We start from the raw sequence: 18,509 nt of genomic DNA, 5'->3' as shown, positions 1-18,509 counted from the left end.
AGGCTGAAATAAATTTCGTGTGCGATTGTATGACACCAAAACAATCCAGTTTGAAATTAAAAATGGCGCCTTTAGAATCCGATCAAAATGGATGATACTTTCAGTGATTTCATTTACGATCTGAAATGAACGAAGGGGAAGATCAGGAAGAAGAGGTATGCATTTATTCTTTTTTGTTAAAGTCTGTATGTAGAGTATGTAGAGTACCCTGCCCAGTTGGCGACCGAAATTTTTAGATTCAAATTTTTCACTTAGAGTCCCCTGCCGAGTTGGCGACCGAACGTCTTTGAACCCAGAAAAGTCATACAAAAATAAACCTCTGGAGAATTTCTTTTGGTAGTTATCTGCCTTGACCTATTTCCCGTACTGTGTAAAAAAAGTTCTAGAAAAGAGCGAGTAGAATCCGAAAGATCCAACTTTGCACGGAAGCACACGAAAAACCCGGATTTTTCAAAAAAAATAAAAAATGGCTACCTGTGGACAAAAAAGCTTTGTAAGAAAAAACACTTCAACTCCCAATCTAAAAAATAGTTGTCCAAAACGATGAGTATGTTAGAAAGCATTTCTGTAATAATCAGCTCGATACAGTTTCCTTTGTGTGAAATATTGATAAAAAAGTTGATGCAATCAGCTTTGAAATTTGACGTCCAGTCTGCGACCGACCAAACTCAAAAAATGAAAAAGAATACTCTACATTGCAATCAAAACATTCCAGACGCGAAGAGAAAAAAAGAAGACTTTACATTGCGAAACCAGTATATTGAATCTCCGGGTAGGACATAAAAAATTCCCGCGTTTTTATCAAATGAAGACTCTCCATAGACTGCCCCTTTCAAAACAAAACAAAAACAAACTTTAGAAAAAAATGGCGACTTGAAGAAAAATTCTGAAAAACCATGCCGAAGGGAAATGTATATAAGTGAGCTATTTTAAAACAAAAGAGCGAGACGAGTGTAAATAAATTTAATACGGGAAAGCTTATGAGTTTTTTTATCATCCTGTTCAATTAATATGACCTTACCTGCAAGTAGAGCACTTCTCTTTCTTGCGATATCGGTCGCAGACTGGTGCGTCGGTCGGGAACTGGGCACTAGTACCGCTCGCTTTGAAAGTTTTTTATTCTAAGAAGATCGCCTCAAATAAAAAATCAAAACAAACACGAAGAGCATGTTAAAAGTTGTCTAACCGTTGGTCGAAAAAGATTTTCAAAAAAGTAAAAAGTAAGTGAAAAATTTAAATCAAAAAATTTCGGTTACCAACTGGGCAGGGTACTCTAGAGGGGTGTGCCCAGTGCACGAACGGCAAACATATTTTTCACTTTTCTCACTTACTTTTGGTTTTACATAAATCCTTTTTGACCATCTCGTAAACAAGCTTGAAGTTTTTCTTTCAGTTTGTTTTCAATTTATTTGAAAGCTTCTTCTTGGAATGATAAGTCGTTAAAGCGAGCGCTATTTGGAACCAGTCTGCAAACGCAGAACCAGTACGCAAACAATCTTTTGCAAAAAAATAGAGCTCGGCTCGCAGGTAATACTTTAACTCTCTTCTGAGATGATACAGGGGTATTTGAACTTTTCAAAACCACACTCTTTTTCACTAAAAAAGCGTATTTTTTATATATAAGAATTTTAGCGTTTTACTAACCTGTTTATTTTTGTAAATATTTTCTTGTCATCCATTTTTTGTTTTCTTTTTCAAGTTTTGCTCATTGAAAAGCGCGACAATGTAGTGTCTTCTTTTTTAATTGAGATTTCCAGCTGTCGAATGTTTTAAGGTTGCAATGTCTTCATTTTGAATACCTATGGACCAATCTAGCGCACCGCCATTGAAAAATTCAATGATGTTGAAGACATCCATAATCACGTGATCAAAAATCCCGCCTTTTGATTAGAGGATCGGAACTATGTAATCGCATGATCTAAAGTGTATCCAGATTTAATTTGCAGTGGAAACAAGAATGCCTGTAACTTTTGATAGTCCGATATAATTGCGAAAATTTTTTTGCTTGTTTTAGAGAATCAAAAGCGATATATTTGAATGTATTTTTGGTTGAAAAATTCGTGATTTTTAGCAGTTAAATTTGTGATTGCAAAAATGGAGATTTTTTTCTACTTACGCTGCAGCCTTCATTTTTACACCACATAACCCCTGTTTTTAGTAAAATTTGGAGATTTGATATTTAGCACAGAAAAGTGCTAGCAAGGGGTATTTCAGGTTCCATATCTTCCGAAGGACTTTTCCATTTGCCTTGAAATTTCACAACCTTCTTAACCTTAAGGTTGAACTACCACTGGTGTAAAAATGAACATTGTGTAGCATCGACAGCCTTCTTCAACTTGACAAAACCTTGTTTCCATCTAATCCCAAAACATTGTGTAGAATACTTCTTTATGGCGACCCCGATTTTAGCATTGTCCAAAATCATGATATAGCATAACAATAAAATTTATCTGTGATACAAGTCGTTTTGGGGGACCGTTATTTTAGTCTTTTACTCTAACTGCTCTCCTAGCTCTTTTTGTTTTTGTTTTTCATTTCTGTTAGTATTTATCCTCTGTAGTTAGTTTTTTTTTTCATTTATTAGTTTATTTATTAATTTATTGTTAGCTTAGTTTGGGTTCCTTCCTCCTGGCGGTATGATCTGTTGGTCCTTTTGCGGGAACCAGGAACCTTTAGTTTTGTACTATTTGTTCGTGTTACCTATACTATAGATTTAAAAAAAAAAGAAAAAAAAAAGCAATTTGCAATCGCAAATTTAACCGCTAAAAATAGCGAATTTTCCAACCAGGAATACATTCAAATATAGGGCTTTTGTTTCTCTAAAACAAGCAAAAAAAGTTTTTGCAATTATAACGGACTATCAAAAGTTACAGTTATTCTTGTTTCCACTTGCCAATTATTATATGGATAGACTTTAATAAGAGCCATTTTCTGTAACATCCAGGCAGTTTTGGACAATTTTGATAGTAGAAAATTTTAAATTTCTCCATTTTTGGATATTTGGTAGACAATAGTGAAAAACTCAGAATCCCAAAATTTCAGGTCTCCAGAATCCATAATGGCGGATTTACAGCCAATCAAAAATTTCACTTTTTTTGGCCGTTTTCTTTGTAACAACTTTAAGAGGCATTGTTTCAAGTTGCAATTAGTGCTTCCAAAAAAACCCATGTGACCTTAAACGCAAATTCCATAATGGCTGCTTAAAACACTCCAAAATCCATTTTCAGCCATCTTTTAGGGTGCCATTACTCAGCCCAGGACTTTTTTGGGCCAAATTTTTTTGTGGAAATCTGTTAAGCAACTTTATGACAGTAGATTTAAGCAATTTTGAAAATAATTTTTAAAGTAGACTGGGCTCTAGCAGCCCTGAAAGGCAGCTCCAAACTCAAAAAGTAGCAAATCCGAATCAAATTTTTCAGAGTTGCAACTAATTTCGGCAAAACCAAAAATTGGATCTGAAAGTGAAATAAAACCCATGTGATCTATAAGCATGAAAAAGAAAAAAGGATAAAAATTTTTCTAAAGTCCGAAGAAAAAGTACGTCTTTTAGGCGTGTTTTCAAGCTGGAAAACCGGTTTTTCAGCTTGAAAATCAATTTTTTTTCAAATATTTTATCAATATTTCCAAAATATTGTAATTTTATTACAAAATACTGTAAATCCGCCATTATGGATTTTAGGGACCTGAAATTTTGGGATTCTGAGTTTTTCACTATTGTCTACCAAATATCCAAAAATGGAGGAATTTAAATTTTTATACCATCACCGTCTGCCTGGTTCTTACAGAAAATGGCTCTTAAATCCCGCCTTTTGATTGGAAAATCAGAAATATTAATTTAGAAAAAGTTTGAGTGAGCAGAAAGAAAATTAAACAAAAATGTTAGGAGACATTTCTATGCAAAAATTAGAAGATGTGGAGCAAAAGTGAACCTCTGGACTAAAACAGATGTTGAGTAAGGGGTTTAATTGAACTTTTTCTAGCTTTTTCTTTTGTATTGAAAAATAATGAATAATGAAATTTCTTTACATAAAATATTTTTTCCAGCACGATGGTAAACCGGTTTATTAATTCCCCTTGCCTAATATTAAAAGTATACACGTACGCTAAGGGGGGGGGAAGGTGGTCAATTCTCACCGATTTTGATTTCTAGAAATGTAAATAGAAATGGTTTTATCTGATTTTCTTACCGTGTCTGAAATACACAAAGTATACAGTATTTCTAAAAACCATATCTGAAGCCCCTGCTTGTTTTTAAAACTTAAAACTATCAATATTTCTCTTTTAAGAAGGTTAGTGTCTGTCAAATTATACTGTTGAAAACATGCAACCTTTTGCAATTCTTGCAAAATTTATGAAAATAGTTTCACTGTCCTAATTTGTAAAGTTTTCTTTACTAATTAGGTAAGTCTTGTATTGTAGTGTCCTACCCCCTTATTAAAAAGGGGCGTTTCTTCAGAAAATTAGAAAATGGTGGGGAAAATCCAGGGGGAATAGCTTCAAAAAGCAACAGGGAGAAGAAATGTCTGTGGAAATATTATTTGTTACATCATTAATTCTTTTTTTTATATACATCAAAAAACCTTTTCACTTCATTCTGTGAAATTATTTTTTCATGTTTTCATTTTATGTACAAAGATGAGCTGAATAAAAGTAGCAAAGAATACAAACAGGAAAAAAAGGGTTTTCCTTTTTTTTAATTCACAGGGGTAGAGGTATTTTTTTCAATTTACAAGGGCTCAGGCAATCTACCAGGACACTGAATCAATAAATATTAGGCAAAAATAAAAAAATCGAAAACCGATTTTTTCCTTCACCCGCATTTCGGAAACACTATATTTTTTTATGTTCGCCTTAAGAATAATATTTATTATCAGATATCATTAGATTTTTTAACAGAATAAGGATTTTTTATTTTCCAAATTTTGAAATTTTAGAACCCAGGTTAGCATTTCAGATATTGATTTGGATTTTTCATCTCATACAAATCAATTACCAAACCCCAAAAGACAATCATGAAATTTAAACGCTTGAAACCGAATAAAAGAATCTACTAAAATCTGTCCAGATATAATTGGCAGTGGAAACAAGAATGCCTGTAACTTTTGATAGTCAAATATGATTATGGAAATTTTTTTTGCTTGTTTTAGAGAATCAAAAGCGCTATATTTGAATGTATTTTTGGTTGAAAAATTCGCGATTTTTAGCGGTTAAATTTGCAATTGTAAAAATTGAGCTTTTTTTCTACTTATGCTACGATGTTCATTTTTACACCAGTGGTAGTTCAACCTTAGGTTAAGAAGTTTATTAAATTTCAAGGCGAACAGAAAAGTCCTTCGGAATATATGGGACCCGGAATACCCCTTGGTAGCACTTTTCTGTGAAATATCAAATCTCCAACTTATTACTAAAAACGGGGGTTATGTTATCTTTTTTGAACAGTGCAATTAAAAGTTGGAAAGTGTTAAGTGTTGGTGCATTGGTATTATTGGGATCATTGATTATTTCGAAACGAAGTGAAATCACAGTATTTTTAATTGTTTTTATTGAAAAGATAAGCAAGAACTTATATTGCCTTTGTTATTTTTAAGTCATTAAAGAACTTTGCTAATTCCCAAAACACTAAACACAGTTTGGCTATGAGGTCATTAAAGAGATCGTAAAATGTGTTATGATCGAAAAACTATTTTATCATATCACTACCCCCGTTTTTAGTAATAAGTTGGAGATTTGATATTTCACAGAAAAGTGCTACCAAGGGGTATTTCGGGTCCCATATCTTCCGAAGGACTTTTCTGTTCCCCTTGAAATTTAACAAACTTCTTAACCTAAGGTTGAACTACCACTGGTGTAAAAATGAACATCGTAGCATAAGTAGAAAAAAAGCTCAATTTTTACAATTGCAAATTTAACCGCTAAAAATCGCGAATTTTTCAACCAAAAATACATTCAAATATAGCGCTTTTGATTCTCTAAAACAAGCAAAAAAAATTCCCATAATCATATTTGACTATCAAAAGTTACAGGCATTCTTGTTTCCACTGCCAATTATATCTGGACAGACTTTAATACATCTGATTGATTAAAAAAGCAAGCCTTTATTGAAATCTATCAGGTAGATATCTAAAGCCATATTTTTTAATGGGGACTGACAACTTTCAAATGTTTGAAATCTTGTAAAAGTAGTTTTTAATGTTTAGGGAGATGAATATTTTTTTCTGTATTTTAGTGGTATATACTGCAGGGTATGAGATCTACAAATGGTTTGACTCAATCAAATACTGGACGAAATACGCTAAGTCAGGTACAACTATTTTTCTTTTGGTTTCACATTTGATTTATATACACTTTATTTCTCAAGTGCTCATTTTTGATAAATATCTCTTGAAATGAAGTAATTTTGGTCAGAACTGATTTTGGCTCTGAGAACTACTGAGAACAATTTCTACCTCATCAAATACTGAAGTCAACATTTATGTCCGAACTTTAAGCTTTGAAGAACATTAAAGTACCATAAATTCTCAAATAATTCTACCTTAAGATTGTACAACAAGAATGTCGACCTCCCTACTTTTCCGATTCATAATTTTAGCCAATAGTTTTGCTAAAGCTTTACTTGCGCTCTTTTACAAATATAGTTTCAGTTTATCAAAACACTTTGATGAAATTTCATTCATTTTAGTTATTAAGTGTATCTTCAATTATAATATTACACAATTACAAATAGTTCAATTAAAAAGGATATTTTTAAAGACAATATCTAAGAACAGCTTCTTTATTTCATTTCAGTATTTTACGTTTAAGACTGAGCCAGAAATCCTGCAAAAATAAGGGGAATCTAGGAAATTTCTTCCAGATTTCTTTAACAAAAAAAGCTTACATTTTAGAGTGTTTAGAACCTTATTTTCAAATATTCAAATACCTTCAGAGACAACTTCTAATCGGCTTGATTATATGCTTGCAAATGATTAACAGAAAGATAATATTTGAAAATTTTCACACTTTCATTATCACTCAATAGAAAATGGAATATGAGAAAAACAATCCATGATCCATGAAGAAAATCATTTATTGATATCATTTCTTACCTTTTTAGAACAATTATCAGCAACAACAGCAACAAGAAGGATGGTATTCATTGGAAGAATACGGCAACAACCAATCATCCAGTAACAGGACAAGATCAAAGTCACCAAGACCAGCACATGGTGTACTATCCACAATCATTGGTAGTGACACCTCTTCTAACCATCACATTGATCCAAACCAATCGATTGATTTCAGTGTTTCGCCATCAAGACCAAGTATGGTGACAGAAGAGAATGAAGATTCAATGGATCAAGGAGAAGGCGAAACCAACTTTGGTGATCGTGATGTTGTCAATATGAGAGGACCACCTTCTCCTTCACCAGTCAGCTCATCTCGATTGTTACTTCAAGAGAGTATCGATGGTGATGTATCAAGCACCTCAGACCAATCTGCACAATCAGGTATGTATTATTTGTCTTCTTTGTTTTTTTATGTTCTACTCTTTTAACCTATCGGTCAGTTATCCTCTTTCCCCTCTAAAACTCTAAAAGTATCAAGATATTCATCTTAAAGACGTTGCTATTCCATATTCAAAATCTTTAAATTTTTTAAAACTTTCTCCCAGTTTCTCCTCTTATGACTTAAATGATTTATAGGATTTTTCTGGATTTTTAGGAAATTCTTACTATATTTTTTAATGTATTAATTCTCAATCGTGAGACTGAGTATTATAATAAGTCTTAACCAATCTTAAGATCTTAAGCTTTTAAAACCTTTTCTTTATCAAATTAAAAATGCAGTTATGTAATTTTTAAAAAGGTTTGTATTGATTATTCCCTAATTATAAATAACATGCTTGCACTCTTTCTTTTGTTTGAATTAGTTGATTTTTTCTTTTTAGATTCACAATGGAATGATTTTCGTAGTGCATCACGATCAACAAAAAATTATCAAAAAACCAACAACAGCTTTTCACCTCTTGCAACAAAGTCCAAACATCAAGGTGATGAAGATCCAAACAATCATGAATGGATCAACCTGACTGATGCTAGTAATATGCAAGACGTTGATCGCCCAGATCCCATTGGTCGTACAGAATTAAACATCGATGTGCTTAATCAGAAACAAGTCCATTCAAAATCTACTGGACTTCTCAAGATTTCTCCACGACATTCATCGGGTCAACGCCACGATATTCAAGGGGAATCCCATCAAGACGTTCTGCAAACTCAACAACAAATTCCAAAACGATCTGCAAGTCACTCACCACCAAACTTGAGTGATCGAAGTACTCCAAGAGCTCAACGAAGTTCACCACAATTTCAACAAGATATTGACCGTAATCAACAAGACTCTCATCGTAAGCAACAGATATCTCCAACAAATCATGTTGAATCGTCATTTGACGGACATAATCAACAATCTCCAACTTCTGATGGAACTACAACTCGATTATCGCCGACGGCTGACAGAACAAGTTCACACGTGCCCAACAAAAGGACACAAGAAAGACAAAAAAGCTGGGCTCCTCAACAAACTTCGCCAAGAGGCCATCAAGATGTTCTACAAACACAACAAGTCACAAAACGGTCTGCCAGTTATTCACCATCATCAAACTTAAGTGATCGAAGTTCACCACAATTTCAACAAGATATTAGCCATTTTCAACAAGATTCTCACCATACGCAACAGATGCCATCAGAAAATTATGTTGAATCAGCAGCTGACAGACATGATCAACCATCTCCGAAATCTGATGGGATTACACCTCAATTATCACCAGCTACTGACAGAAGAAGTTCACATTTGCCCAACAAAAGGACACAAGAAAGACAAAAAAGCTGGGCTCCTCAACAAACTTCGCCAAGAGGCCATCAAGATCTTCTACAAACACAACAAGTCACAAAACGATCTGCAAGCCACTCACCATCAAACTGGAACCCTCAAAGTTCTCCAAGAGCTCAACAAAGTTCACCTCAAGTCCAACATTCTTTTCAACAACAAGAAAGAGACTCTCAACACGTTGCACAGATTGATCTACAGATGGCCAGTAGAATGGACGCACGACAAAGCAACTCCCTTTCGTCTGGAACCAGCAGCAAACTCTCCCCAGAAGATCTACCACCAAATGAAGATATTCCAAAAAGAAAGCAAAAGAGTCGACAACACCAAAGTCTCCAGCAGATTTCAACCCGTGCTCAACAAGATTCTCTTCAATCTCAGCAATATACAAAACGGTCTGCAAGTCACTCACCAGTGAGCCGAAGTCCTCAAATTTCTCCAAGAGTTCAACAAAGTTCACCTCAAGTTCAGCAAGATTTTTTTCCAGTACAACCAAAACTTTCCATGCAATCAACATCTAATTTGAAGTCTGGACAATTCAAGTCAAGCTCTCATCACTATAAAGAATTGGTAATAAATACACAACAAGAGCAAGATTCGACGTTGTCCAATCAAACTATTCAAGATTCTCCAGATGTTACTTCAGCTATGGATAATACGCCAGATGACAAGGTTCCAAGGAAAACACAACGTCACAGTTGGACCCAACAAACTCCACAAGGATCTCAAAACTTTCAACAAAGATCAACGAGCCATTCGCCGTCAAGTTGGAGTTCTGGCAGCTCTCCGAGAATTCAACAAATGTCACCTCAACAAGGTTTTCTTCCAACTCAACAACATTCTCGACATGTTCAAGAAAGACCGTCAAGTGTCAAAACATCGGATGTAAATCAACAAATCTCTCATCAACAAACCACTAGACGCCGTGGATCCCATCGCACCGAATCAACACCAGCTGTTGGCACATCTCCAAAGTCACCAAGATCCTCAATAACTTCTGACGATATTTGTAATGATGTGCAACAAAAACATCAAAGTCATCAACAAATGTCGCCTGGACCTCTGCAAGACCGAAAACGATCTGCAAGTCACTCACCATCAAGCTGGAGTCCTCAAAGTTCCCCAAGAGCTCAACAAAGTTCACCGCAATTTCAACAAGATACCATCCCGAATCAGCAGAGCTCTCGACATGCTCAACAGAAACCTTCCAGTAATTCAACATCAAATGTTCAAGCTCGACCAAGTTCTCGCCATACAGCAACATCAATCGAGGCACGAAATCTACCACAAGTCTCAGAGAGTCCACAAGATTCTCAGAATGGATCACCAAGAAGTCAAAAGCACTTTAAAAGCCGGAACCAAAGTTGGGCTCCACAATACACTCAACAAGTCTCCCAAAAAAGTCCAAAACGAGCAGCCAGTCATTCGCCATTCAGCCAAAGTCCTCAATCTTCTCCAAAAGCTCAGCGAAGTTCACCACAATTTCAACATTCTATGCAACAAGGATTTCATCAAACCCACCAAAATGTTCCTCAAATTGAACTGGGGGCTGCAAGTCACTCGGCGTTTCGCATGGATCCTGTAAGCTTTCAAAGTCAATATGATTTACCACAAGTTCAACAACCTCACAAGTCTCGTCAAAGCCACCAAAACGTAATTGATAACCAGCAAAATAGAGATTTGAGTCAAAAAGATTTGCCTGAAACTCGTTCTTCGAACACTCCATACGATGCCAATATCAGCTGCAAACAAAAACCTTCACACCAAAACTCGGATGATATTGATCGAAGTTCTCATCACATCCAACAAAATTCCAATCACATCCAACAAAATTCCAATCACATCCAACAAAATTCTAATCACATCCAACAGAGTTCTCATAACACCCAACAGAGCTCTCGTCACATTCAACAAACCCAACAAAGCTCTCAACAATTTCAACATTCTATGCAACAAGGATCCCATCAAACTCACCAAAATGTTCCTCAAATCGAACTTGGAGCTGCAAGTCACTCAGCGTTTCGCATGGATCCTGAAAGCTTCCCAAGTCAATATGATTTACCTCAAGTCCAACAACCTCAGAAGCCTCGTCAAAGTGACCAAAACATGGAGAATGAACACAATCTAGACGAAAATCAACAGGATTTATCTGGAACTTATTCTTCGAATTCACCATTTCAAGCTCAACAGTATCGTATCAGTTTCAAACAAAAAGGCTCACCCCAAAACTCTAACGATATTGAACGAAATTCTCATCACATCCAACAGAATTCCAATCACACCCAGCGAAGCTCTCAACAATTTCAACATTCTATGCAACAAGGATCCCATCAAACTCACCAAAATGTTCCTCAAATCGAACTTGGAGCTGCAAGTCACTCAGCGTTTCGCATGGATCCTGAAAGCTTCCCAAGTCAATATGATTTACCTCAAGTTCAGCAACCTCAGAAGCCTTGTCAAAGCCACCAAAACGCAGATATAAGTCAACAAGAGTTGCCCGATACTTATTCTCCATACCAAGTTCAACAGTATCGTATCAACTTCAAACAAAAACGCTCAACCCAAAACTCAAACGATATTGAACGAAATTCTCATCACATCCAACAGAACTCCAATCACTTTCAACAAACTTCTCATCACACCCAACAAAGATCGTTTGGTCGTTCAACATCTGATTTTTCATCACCAACACATTCAACAAATCACCAACACGATGACATAACCGATACAATGTCAAAGCTTTCCATCAAATCCAAGACGACAACAGATAGTGATATCCAAGAACTATCTTACACTCAATCATTACCAGATCCTAAACACCAACAACAACCTACCAACAAAAAGCTGAGTCACACTCAAGACCCTTCTTTACAACAATCCTACTCCACCGGAGCTTTGTCTGGATTGAGCTCAACTTCTGGTAAAAAATCAGAATTCAGCTCATCATCCGAAGGACATTTCGTAGCAAGTCGATTCTCAAATGAAACACCCGTTACCAAGCTTCTGGGACCGGCTTACAAACAAACTGAACGATTCTTGAAAGATTTACAACATGCTAAACTCTCTTACACCAACAATGAAACTAACCACAGTGACCAGGGATTTAATGAGACTGCACATTCCAAACTTTCAATGAGTGTGTCAACCAATAACGAATCAATGCAGTTTGGTAAAAGCATGACTTCAAAAAATTCTTTTCAACAAAATCTTCCATCACCTGATAACCTCACAGAACAAGATATAGCATCAGCTTCCATAGTGGACGTTACAGAGGCTAATTCCATCGTTGGCAACACCACTTTTGGTGGAAGAAACCAATCACCAAGCAATGACGAACATTCAGAAGGGGAGTTATTGATTAGCGAACTTTCTCAAGAAGCATCGGCTCGACGTCGATCATCAATATCTAAAACTACTTCGACAAGCCATACTTCAAGTTTGGAGCCGATCAAAGAAGTTTTGTCACCAGAAAAGATCATCAATAACAGAAATCACTTTCCATTGCACCATCGTATGATGAATTCAACCTCTACTCCAAACCTTGGTGCTTCTGGTAGACCATCCACCAAAGGAATCTACGATATGAAAGATTCAACAAGTCCTGGTAGCACAAACCGTAAACGAATGGTTAAAAGTGTGGCTCATTTGCATCATCGACATTCTAAACAACCTACAGATCCATTCAAAGTTTACGTTTCTGAAGGCTCTCAAAGAGCAGAGACAGCATCTTTAGATCCACAATCAGAAGTGTCACATTTGAGCCTGACCACCAATGCTGCATCTAAACGAAGCGTATCAGATGTGTCTGAATTCACCAATACTCCAGTTTCCAAGAAAAATCACAACTATCCTCCTTCAGAAGCGTCTTACCAGAGCCTCCATTCTCAAACTGCACCAACGAAACAAAGCTCACGTAGACATGTTCAAGAAGAGAACCTTCATTCTCATACACCGAAAAGAAGTTCAATCAAGCCTGTGTCGAAAAGCAGTAAATCTACAACCACCAGAAGTCCATTAGAACCTGTATCAGAGGCTTCTTACTCAAACTTAACAACATCAAAGAAAAGTGAAATTGCCCCTGCATCAGAAGTTTCGCATTTGAGTTTAAGCATTCATGCCGATACTGCGAAAAGAAGCTCGCACAAACATAGTCCATCAAAAGACATGACGTTGTCTGCATACCGAAACATAGATACACCAGAGTCAGCTCATCACGTTCCTGATTCGCCCGTCCGACCAAGGGTGAAGCAAGATAGTGAAGAAGTCCCTCCTCTATCTTACTCTCGTTTGTCTTCAAACGAGAACAATAACCATCTGGAATACTCCAGCTCAAGACATGAAGATGATCACCCAACACCTAAAACCTTACCTAAACGATCTCGCGTCTACCCGAAATCTTTAGCACATTTGAATTCAGATTCGAGTTATGTGGGCAATGAAACGACAGACTCTGATCGAAGCAAACACGAAGAACGACGGAAGAATTTGAAAAACGCAAGTTTGAATCAACTATGGGAATCTTTTGAGAGATCTTACCGTGATACGATCACGAATAACGAGAAAAGCCCGTTACTAAAGAAACTTGAAGTCGTCTCAAAACTTTTAAAAGAACGTTCCCTCCGACGCCGACATGTGGCGTCACTAACAGATGACACTGACACGTCGGCGATATCGTACTGTGAAGCACACACACCGCGACAAAGTTTAACTGATATCTCAAACACTCGTGACAAAACACGTGCTGTCCCAAGACCGTCACCCGAACAGAAACCTGGAAAAGCGCCGACTAGTACAAACCTCTGTCCGGTGTGTCAGCGACGCGAAATCGGAACGAATTTCCCGACACCGACCGCTTCTGAATTTGACGCCAACAGAAAGAAAAAGGTCAAAGAAGAACCACTGACTTTACAGACATGGACACAAACATCTCCATACATTATCGAATCTGAAGGCGATTCATTGGACAAAAAGAAACAGCAACGAACAGGTAATGAAAACGTTAGGCTAAAACTTTGTAAAATATGACAACAAATAAAGAACTAGGTATTCGAGCAGCCGCACATTTCAGAAATATCGTCCAAAAATTTTAACAAAAATCAAAAATCATTATTTAGATATTGTTTTGGAGTTCTCAATTTGTCCTAAACTGTAGTTGTAATACTTTCTTCCATCCCTTGCCTTTCTGGAATCATTAAGATATTGTAATCTGACATAGAGATGACTTGAAAATAGTTTTCTTTCATTTCAAGTATATTTTATTGTAAAAAAAAACATTTTCGATTTTACTTGGCCCTGGTATCTTGTTTATTTATCATCGAGATAATTTAATTTGACATAGATGTAATTTGAAAACTGAAATCTTAACCAATATTTTTAGTTGGATTGCATTCACCATCGAAAGGAAATCGTTCATGGACGTCTAGCAGCAGTGGAAGTGGTAGTGGTAGTAAGAATAAAGATATTCCCTACACAGCATGGTTTCAATCAGTACGTTCTGATAATAGTGATGTTATACCTCTTTGCAAAATTCCTGAGCTTGGTTCACTTTATTCTGATACTTTAGAGAAACAGCTGAGAAGACAAGAAAAAAGGTAAGTGACTGAGTGACCGCCCGGGTAAATGTTGACTAAAATGCGCAAAAGAGGCCACTTTAAGTGAGAGTTTGACCTAAAAGCATTTCGTACTTACGGCTATTTTTCCAAAAGTCCACTTAACATTCAAATCTTCTTTTAAAACACTGATTTGATAATTCGGCAAATTACATTATTACTTCGAAATATGTTCCAACTAAATTGGCTTGAATATTTACCGAGCCTTTGAAGGATAGCGTAAGTCCGGTCCCTTTGCAAAGGAGAGTGTCCCTCCTAAACAGGTGTCCGCTTTATATCATCTGCTTTACACAGATGTTTAGTTGAACTAATTAAGAACCAAGCAGGCAACCATCAAGTTTATTTATGAACTTTTGTATCTAGACAAGAACCACGGCTCACCTTGCAAGATGCGTTTCGTAGACGCAAAAAGAAGTTTATACGTAGTTCTGAGACACGTCTTCAAGAGTTTCGAGATGTTTATCAACAAGGAAAACATGGTCCTGTATTCAATGGAAAGGGGAATTACCTGGATGGTAATATTGCTGTCGAAAGGCCACAAGGTATCGCTTTGTACATTTCAGATGGATAACTCCCTTAGCTTACTATGTACCAGAGTTTTTCGCAGCTTAGGGAATGAATTATGAAGTTTATGTAGATATCTCTAAAATAAGGGTCGAAGAATTAATTTAAAAGTAGGGTTCCTGGAATCATGGACATAAATTGTAGGACGAAAGCAAATTCCCGGTGAATGAACGGTGCACACTGAACATTGCAAATGGGGGCAAGAGTTTCCTACATTTTTACCGTATTAAACTCCTGTGTTTTTTAAAATCCATAATTGTACAGTAAAACCTCTAATTAACGGACACTCTAAAAGGCGGACACCTCTGATTAGCGGACAATTTCATTTTCCCCGGCCGTTTCCTAGTCAAATCCTCATAAAAAAGTTTCTAAAAGGCGGACACTCAATTAGCGGACCCTCTGATTAGCGGACAAATTTTTTCGCACGAAATGGCCAAAACCCCTATTTTAGCTCTCCAATTAGCGGACATTGAATATCAAACGGGTCACAGACGTCCAAAATCGAAAAAACTTTTTTTAGATATTTTTATTTCAAGCACTTATTAGTCTTATTATTCAAATTATTTCTACAAATTTCCAGTTTTCCCTTGACCCATTCAATGAATTTAGGTGGGCTAATGAAATCATTAATCACGGAAAAGGTGGACACTTCTAATTAGCGGACACTAACCTCTTTCCCCGATGGTGTCCGCTAATTAGAGGTTCCACTGTAGAATCTCTGTAAAATAGACTTTCTGTCTGGCATGAAATCTTGAAAGCTTTAAAACTTGCTATTGGCATTATCTTTTGAGTTTGGGAGGATAGAGTTTGTCTGAATCGCGGAACTCTACAAAACCGCAGGTAGTATATAAGGAGCACAAATTCGTTAGTTATTGCACTGTCCGTGGAGGGAGGACTCTTTTAAAAGACCATCTATATCTCTTTGCTACAAGCCCCGTTTTAATTTTTTATTGACTTTTTTTTTCGTATGGTAGATACATTCCTTTTAGAAAACCCCCCTTCTCACAGACCCACTGGGAACCCTTTCCACTGGAAAAATTGCCCAAAATATCGTCCTGGGGGAAAATAATACTTCAATTTTTGTCCCCACTGAAAATAATCAAATAAACCAATTCTCACTACAAAATATGTTGCTTTTTTTCCCATCCCCAATGAATATTCTGAATTGAAAACAAAAAAATTGAAATCGCCAGCCATAAAAAATATGAGAATATCAATCCCCATCGAGTTACAGTCCGTTATTTTTATCCCCACTGGCTGAAAAATCCTACCGGGTCTGTGAAAAGGGAGTGTTAGAAAAAACAATAGGAAAGGCATAAAGTTTTTAAATAAAACCTAAGAACAAATTAGTAACAATCTGAGTCAAAAAATATATCGAAAAATACTGATCTAGAGCCTGTCCCAACCTTCATTTTGAAAGTCTAATTTTTATATAGATCGTTTGGCATCAAATCGAACGGAAACGGAGCGGAGTCGAGGAAGATCTACTAGAAAGAGTAAGACTTCAAGGTAAAAAGGAAATTCAAATATATTTTCTTATATATTTTTGTAAACTCAAAATTGCCATCTAAGTAAGAGAGAGGATATCATCCAAAGCGAGCGGTGGTAAGGATTTTTTCAAAACAATTTGAAACAATCTACTGCGAAACACTGTTTTTAAATAAGTTTACAAATACTACGTACAAAAATTGTAAGGATTTTTTCAAAACAATTTGAAACAATCTACTGCGAAACACTGTTTTTAAATAAGTTTACAAATACTACGTACAAAAATTGTTGCATATAGAGAGAAGGCGCGCCTCTATGCTGACAAAGCAGAAAAAATACAAGAACTTCTCAAAATTTGTGCTCACACGGTGCGGGAGTTGTTCTCTCTTTTGTTAAAAAAATGCTGTGTAAGCAATTGGGAGGGAATATTTTATATGGTGTCCTTTAACTTGTTGTAATATATTTTTCAATCAGAACAACGTCAATGAGCACCAGACGATCACCTGGGAGCACGGCGCGAAGCAATTACCAGCTCCTTGAAGAACAACGCGTTCAAGATTTACGAAGAAATCGAATGAAAATGAAACAGTATGATATGGTATGTCAATCCTATTTTGTCAACGTTCGCTATTCTTGATATTCATGGCGTAATCTTTTATACAGAAACACCCGAAAGACAGCGGGCGTTTGCCACCAGTTTTGAATTTAAACAATGAAACTTGTGGCGAACGCCCGGTGTTTTTCTTGTGTTACCGTTTAAATGATTACGTTATGAATATCAAGAATAACACTATACGAACGTCATGATTGGTATTGCAATATCGCTGTGTGCTGGCTATCTTTCGATACATACAGGGGGATAACCCAGCATCTATTTTACAAGAATGTCTTATTCTGAGATGAAGTGTTTTCAAAACACATTTTTATTTTCCGGTTTGGCAACTTTGGCAAATGAAAAAGGGCTTGTTATGCTTTTTAATTCTGTTCTATCTGCACCACTGTCGTCTAATTCATGCTACCTGAGATTTAAATTAATCGAATGATCGTATAACGCACTTGAGTTATAAAGACCTTGTCCCAATCCTTTTTCCGTCTCAGAAAAATAGAAAAACTTTGCTTTGATCACTGAACTAGATATCTAAAACACCCCTGCGTCACAGACCCGCTGGTACCCCAGACCCGCTGGAAAATCTGGCAAAAATTTCGTCTCCGGTAGGAAAATACCCTGGAATTTTAGCTCCACTGGGAAATTAACTTATATTTTATCCCCACTCGAAATTAAATGTTTGAAAATTCCAAAACCATCCCCACTGGTTTTTTTAACCTTTGAACAATAGCATTTCTATCCCCATTTAGATTTCAATCGGAATTTTTAATCCAGCTGAGGAAAAAAGTTTCACCGGGGCTGTGAGACAAACACCCTTGTCTACATTTATTTGTATTGCTTCTTCTATTTCTAGAAAAATCGCGACCGTTTTTTGAAACGACGGGGCAAGAGGAGGATCAAGAGGCGACCTCAATACGTTGTTGAACGTCATTGAAAAATTAATTGTTTAGAAGGTGGTCCTTTGGCTAATATCTGCGGATCTGGTCATTTTCAAGTCTCTTGAGTATTTTTTACTAGATTAGATAGCAAAGCCATGAAACAACACAAGTAGTCAAACTGGTACTATTTCGAAAAAATCCGCAGTTATTTTTTACCAAAGTTCTATCGAAGGCCAATTCTCTCGTTTATTTGAAGCTTTCTAAAATTTCTTACTAAATCTCAGTCCTATTGTCAAGCTTGAAACTCATAATATAGCATAATAAAATACGTTCCATATAAATCAAATCTGTGATTTGAATAAATGTGGGTTTTCGTTCCAGCTTTAGTGAGAGCTTACTGCAGTCTTTTCTCTATTTAATGGATAAGTCGTTCCTAAGGTCTTGTCAATACAAATCCTGTCACCGATCTAGTCTAGTATTCAACCTTTCCCTTGT

General features: G+C 36.3%; 1 protein-coding gene across 1 annotated transcript; it reads left to right on the top strand.

Moving 5' to 3' along the window:
- Window positions 1–39: 39 nt before the first annotated feature.
- LOC136821182 (serine-rich adhesin for platelets-like) lies at window positions 40–18,305 on the top strand. The gene is made up of 9 exons (XM_067077414.1): window positions 40–155; window positions 6,227–6,301; window positions 7,094–7,487; window positions 7,928–13,855; window positions 14,246–14,459; window positions 14,841–15,019; window positions 16,478–16,550; window positions 17,004–17,127; window positions 17,990–18,305. The coding sequence occupies exons 1-9, from the start codon at window positions 126–128 to the stop codon at window positions 18,068–18,070; spliced, it is 7,098 nt and encodes a 2,365-aa protein (XP_066933515.1). The 5' UTR covers window positions 40–125; the 3' UTR covers window positions 18,071–18,305.
- Window positions 18,306–18,509: the final 204 nt, after the last annotated feature.

The sequence above is a fragment of the Clytia hemisphaerica genome, unplaced genomic scaffold (assembly GCF_902728285.1).
Source record: "Clytia hemisphaerica strain Z4C2 unplaced genomic scaffold, Clytia hemisphaerica genome assembly, whole genome shotgun sequence".
Lineage (NCBI taxonomy): Eukaryota > Metazoa > Cnidaria > Hydrozoa > Leptothecata > Clytiidae > Clytia > Clytia hemisphaerica.
This window is presented reverse-complemented; position numbering and strand designations above follow the sequence as displayed.